The sequence below is a fragment of the Aedes albopictus genome, chromosome 2 (genome assembly GCF_035046485.1).
Source record: "Aedes albopictus strain Foshan chromosome 2, AalbF5, whole genome shotgun sequence".
Lineage (NCBI taxonomy): Eukaryota > Metazoa > Arthropoda > Insecta > Diptera > Culicidae > Aedes > Aedes albopictus.
In genome coordinates this window covers 12379751-12386128 of record NC_085137.1, presented here as the reverse complement: position 1 = coordinate 12386128, position 6378 = coordinate 12379751, and the positions used below count along the sequence as shown (strand labels likewise).

Here is a 6378-nt window from a genome sequence, read left to right as displayed (position 1 = left end):
TATTGAATACGGTATCCTGTCAGTATACATATACACTCAGAAATAAAAGTATACACAGAATTACTATTATTTATGCATTTTGTATCGGCATCTCTCTCACTCTCTTTCTGTTTTCATGCTATCTGGTGCTTCGCCTGGGTTGACGAAACACTTTCTTCAACCCAGGCTAAACGGCAGATAGCATGAGAGTGAGAGTGAGAGAGATGCGGATACAAAATGCATAAATAATAGTAATTCCGTGTATACTTTTATTTCTGAGTGTACTTTATATCAGGGCAAGGAAACATGAGATGAGATGAAATCAATACATACAGTAGACGTTCGATAACTGCAACATGTCTACGTTTCACTTAGCGAACAAAATTCGATAACTGCAACGTCAGACAGGCGTCAACAATCCATCAATTGACGTTAAATGAACGAAAAATTCATGTGAATGTTCGTTTGGGCTAACTTGGCGCACCGTGTTGACGGATAGCGGTGCAAATTTGTTGCACCTACCGGACTTGTAGTTAAAAAGCATTGCAGTTAATCCGTTTGCACCGACCGAACGTCTTCAGTACAAGGAGCTGCCAAACTACCCAATTTTGTATTCTTTCGACGTAATCTAGAAATCAAGCTAGAAATGTATTGATTTTTTGATTTTATAGTACATAGACGTTCGGTCGGTGCAAACGGTTTAAGTGCAACAAATTTGCAGTTATCGCACCACTATCCGTCAAAACGGTGTGCCAAGTTAGCCCAAATGAGCAATCGAATGAATTTTTCGTTCATTCAACGTCAATTGATGGGTTGTTGACGCCTATCTGACGTTGCAGTTATCGAATTTTGTTCGCTAAGTGAAACGTAAACATGTTGCAGTTGTCGAACGTCTACTATATCTCTATAAATAATATTAATTAAAAGTTGTATTAAACTATTTTTGAGGCTATTGGCTTCTTTAGCGGTGTTGGGATAATACCATATTCTGAATCTGCATGTCAAGGGTTCATTCAAATATTACGTAACGCGAAATTCGTCAATTTTAGACCCCCTCCCTCCCCCACGTAACAAGTTTTGTATGGGGAATTTTTAAATTTTGTATGAAGCGTAACACATCGCTGGACCCCCTCCCTCCCCTCTTAGCGTTACGTAATATTTGAACGAATTCCAAACTGAGCCGAATTCCAAATTTTCGTGAATTTAGGAGCCCGGGAACCTATTTAAAAATCAGTTTGAATTTTGTATGGGAGCGATTTGTCGAATCACCCCTCGTCGCATTTTGTACTGGGCGGAGCTGTCAAGCAGTTGCCCGGCTGTCAAAAGGTGATTTCAAAAAATCTCTTTTTGTAATTACGTTGCGAAAGTGTTCATTTTTCCGTCTGCGTAAAGGTAACGAAATGGCCTACTTTTCCACTCTTGAACAAGTGTGCCGAAAAGTACTACTTTTCAGCACTCTTAAGTGTGCCGAAAAGTACTACTTTTCGGCACTGTTGTTTGAATGGCCAATTTTACACTAATTTTGCACAATTTTCATCGTCAACAAAGTTATCTGCCGGAAGTATATCAATTTCATATCCAGGCACGTGCCGCGGATCACTTTTTGGTATTTTTTTCTTCCTAAATATCTCCTATTTGAAGCAAGGTAACAGATTACACTGGACAGAAACTTGAAAATTTGTGACAGTCAAATCGGCCTGTTGGCCTACTGTACTGCCTACTTGATCGGAAAATTAGCTTATGCACGTGGACGCCCGCTTACCTGTTTGCTCGGAATGCACGTGTATAGTTAGAAAAGATTGTACTCGATGAGTGTTTTCCGTAATTACAAAAAATGTTGTATGCAACTCGTTGCAAAACTCGATTTTTTCAGCACTCGTCGTAATTATCCAACTCGGCAAGCCTCGTTGGATAAATGTACAACTCGTGCTGAAAAAATCATCATTTTGCAACTTGTTGCATAAATAACTATTGTAATTAATTTTAGGTACAGTAGACGTTCGGTCGGTGCAAACGGTTTAACTGCAATGCTTTTTAACTGCAAGTCCGGTAAGTGCAACAAATTTGCAGTTATCGCACCGCTATCCGTCAACACGGTGCGCCAAGTTAGCCCAAATGAGCAATCGAATGAATTTTTCGTTCATTTAACGTCAATTGATGGGTTGTTGACGCCTATCTGACGTCCCGCATAGAGATTTACAGTTTGTCTTAAACTCCAAACAGTAAATTTCTTGTATCTGTAGCTGTTACCATATGGCAAACAGTTGCTTTTTTGTTGAAGAATATGAGATTGAACGCAAATCACGGTCCATGCAATCCATATCAAGTGGTAACATTATATTATACTGCCCAGATATTGTTGAATGATATGGAGACCGTAGCTCGCAAGTAATGTATGTCAAACTGTTCGTGCTTATTCTGTGCAACACACTTACATACATGCGTTTTACTATATGCTACTGGTATTTTACAATATGAGAAACAGTGGCACGCATCGGTATTCGTGAACCAATGAAAATCGACTGGTGGCTTTTAAAACAAAACAAAAAAAAATGTGGAAGCAGCAAATCGAAATTGAAATTTTGTTTTAGAGCATTTTTGGTTGATCTAATATCAGTGCACTGGATCCGAAGTAGCTGTTACAGGTGAGTATTTAATCTAACGAAAACATTGTGTCCACGCAGCTAATACCGACTGTGCATTTTTTCTCTCTTCGTATTAAGAAACAGTTTCCACCCAGAGGCGTTCATCGGCGGCCTACAGTTGGTCACATTACACGGCATTGATCCGGTGACCCCATCATCCGGACCGAGATCTGGACAGTTCGGAATGAGGCATGGGGTGCATCGTTCAATCAGGGAGAGTAATTTGTACCCTTGTTTGAACCAACACCAAAATGCTGGTGTTGAAAGTGAACTGACCGTAATCTACCTATATATCCTCTGCAGGCAAGTCCTGAAGGAGTGCTGTTTACTGTTTATGCGTTCAACGCTGGGACTGGGACAATCGAGTGTGGATGGACTTTCGTCGATTCGATTCCCAAACAAACTTCTTCCAAGCTAGCGGCAAGAGGTGAAGCGGAAAACAAACAACGCAGGATTTGGAGAAGCATCTATGTATGTGATGTCTACGCGATTTCATGAATAAAAGTGATTGATTCTTTGCTTAATATCTAATTTGTTACTTGTTTCTCTCTCGCGGTATCACTCGTAATACATACATTGAAGTTTTTCTTCGATATTTATGGTTAAATTGTTCTCTAACCATTTGCTATACAGCGAATCGTCTCGAAAACTGGATAATATATTGACCATATCCTTTACTGTATTGCGAAAAATTTGTTCGAGAAAACGAGCGATTTTTTATGGTAACCAATCTTAACCGCCTATTCCACATACTGTAAATTGGCGGATTACCATTTGTCAAACTGGCAAATCTGTACCTGGAATGGTCAGCTTACTGTTATCTCCAATAGATTGATAAATGGTTAAATGATAATTGCTAATGGTCATCTACAGTATGCGAAACGTTGCATTTACAGTTTGTGATTATGCGGGGTTGCAGTTATCGAATTTTGTTCGCTAAGTGAAACGTAAACATGTTGCAGTTATCGAACGTCTACTGTACCAGAATAAAGTTCCAAAAATCTGAAAAAATCATAGTGGCTCAGAAAAAGGTGCTGTTTCATATAAAATCAAAATATCAATACATTATTCCAAATTTAAAAACCCAATTGTAAACATTTTCAACTTGATTTTCAACTACTTTACGATACACTCCTTATTTTATACTTTTTCTTTTGCTTTTTCTTAGCGTGAGTGGTGTGGGATGGTTGTGTAGTTTGTGAATGGCACCCCGCTATATGTGAGCGAAGTTAGCTCTGTTTTTGTTTTCATTTTCAACATCAGCAAACAAAAGTGATAGCATAATGTTTATTTTAGTTGCGCGGAACTAGCGCGGAACGAGCGGAACGTAAAGTTTATTTAAAAATAATTTGAGCAACGCAAGCATTTTAGAAGTTTTAGTGAATATTCCGACGGGAAAGTGTAAATCAACATTCAAACTACATCATGGCATTCAACTCGGAAACGAACCCGGCCAATCTGTGTCGGGTCTGCATCCAGGACGTCACGTACATCCCATCGGAAAACATCTTCCAGTCGTCGGATGATCCTGGCCATGTCAATCTCTACCGTAAACTGAGCGTCATTTGCTCACAAGTGTTTGCGGCTGAGCCGGATGGAAAACCATCGGCCACTGAAGTACTGGCAATGCCGTTGAGCGTATGCCACGATTGCAAAGGAAAGATAGACGATGCCTACGAGTTGCACAGAATGTGCCTGGAAAGTCATCGTCTACTGGGGGAACTGCTGGCACCAAAGCTGGAAGAAGTTATGGTCAAGAAAGAACCGGAGGACCCGGTTGAGGACACTCTTTTACAGCTGGATGAGCCAAAAGTGTTCGCTGATATTCTTGAAGTCCCGTCGAAGAAACCATCAGCTAGAGGAAAAGGAAGGCGCTCTAGGGTCAAACAAGACATCAGTAACGAAGAGGTAAAACTTGTAACGATGTTTGTTTAAAACGTTTTTCTTTATGTCTCGTAGAAAAAGATTTTGAGAAGCAATCACTTAAAGATGTATTGTCTCTCAAATCTTTGTATAAAAATTAGTATGTGTCGTCTATAAGCTGACTGCTAACGTGTTGGTCTTTTTTTTTCAGGTGGCCACGGCAAAGAATCCAGAAGACAATCAAGAAAATCCAGCATTTTCCTGTGAAAAGTGTGGCGCTGTAGCGAAGCGTGAATTTGCCTTGCACAAACATATGAAAATGAAGCATCCCAAGGATGTCTTCCAATGTGACAAGTGCTACGAAGTTTACTTTGACGAGGCCAAAATGCTGGAACATAGGAAAAATCACGATCTTGAGAAGCCGTACGCTTGTCCCATTTGCCAAAAACGCTTCAAACGCCGGAGGGATGTTACGCTACATTCGGTACTATGCAAGGGCCAGACGCCCTTCCTGTGCACCGAGTGTGGCAAGGGTTACGCCTACGCGAGCAGCTTGGTGCAGCACCTCCTACGTCACAAGGAGAAGTCTATGGCGTGTGATCTGTGTCCGGTGAAGTTCCACACGAAGGGTGCACTCAACATGCACATCCGGCTTACGCACAACAAGGAGAAGAACTACGTCTGCCATATTTGCTCGAAGCGGTGCGTGTCGAGTGACGCGTTGAAGAAGCACTTATTATGTCATACAGGTTGGAAGTTTTTTTCAAAAGCTAGGAGGAACAAATTATTATAAATATCTTATTTCTCATTTTAGGCGAGCGACAGTTTAAATGTGATGTATGCGATATGAAGTAAGTAATTTATACATTTCTCACTCGTAAAAAATATAATGTATGCTTATATCAACGGCTCACGCATCTTCTTACAGGAAGATTTAAGGGGGTAGGGCGTTAAGAAAAACTCGGACATGGTAGAATTGAAGGTGGGAACTGTCCTTTGTCCAGTTGTATCTGTGCATTCAACGTGAAACAGTGAATTCAAGTATTTAAGCTACCACTCTGTCCATTCACTATTCATTTTTAACCTGCAGTTCTGAATTCAAAACCCAATGACACTTGATAGGTTCTAGAAAGCAAAAAAAAGAACCAACCTGTTTGAGTTAGATTTTCGTAGAATAACCTGCCAATAGTGTACAATGTCCAAAGTAACATTCCTCTTCCAACAGGTTCTTGAGAAGGAACAACATGATGCGACACATGCGCACCCACACCGGAGAGAAACCCTACAAATGCACCCATTGCGATCGTGCGTTTTCCCAAACGAACGACCTGGTCAAGCACAGTAAAGTCCACTTCGGTGACAATCCGTACAAATGTGACCGATGCGATGCGGCGTACCGTCTGTTGTCCGAGCTGCGCGATCACTACAAAGTGCACTCGGGCAGTGGCTATGGATCATCGGATCAACCGGATAACTTTAAGTTCACCAGTGTCAGTGCGCTCCAGTGGCGTGCTGCGCAAGAGCGGCAGAATGACGTCAGTCAATCGTCGGCTGAACTAAAGGAGGGGAAGGTGCCGGAATCGCGGATGGAGGCGGATGACGAGTTTTGAATATTATGTAAGTACCTAAATCAGAAATGTATGTGTAATTATTGATCCGAACAATCCGTAGACATTCTTATGTCGTTTTCGTTTTTGCGGTGGTGCTTACACCGGTGCAGCACTTTTGCACCGAATATGTTAGTTTTTGGGTTTCGTGCTACACCGGTGTAGCACTTTTTCTGCACCGCTCAAAATAGTGCAGCACTCAAAAATACGAGAGTGTAGCAGGTGCGCACCGTGTCCACCAATCAGTGTTTGCGAAGTTGTTAATATTTTGGTTTTTATTCACG

The 6378-nt window shown here is 41.2% G+C and overlaps 1 protein-coding gene across 1 annotated transcript; it reads left to right on the top strand.

Annotated features, from left to right (window-relative positions):
• The first annotated feature begins 3939 nt into the window (after positions 1–3939).
• LOC109429954 (zinc finger protein 836) lies at positions 3940–6124 on the top strand. Its single transcript, XM_062854727.1, has 4 exons — positions 3940–4532; positions 4699–5236; positions 5302–5338; positions 5713–6124. Exons 1-4 carry the CDS (start codon positions 4050–4052, stop codon positions 6095–6097), a joined length of 1443 nt encoding a protein of 480 aa, XP_062710711.1. The 5' UTR covers positions 3940–4049; the 3' UTR covers positions 6098–6124.
• Positions 6125–6378: the final 254 nt, after the last annotated feature.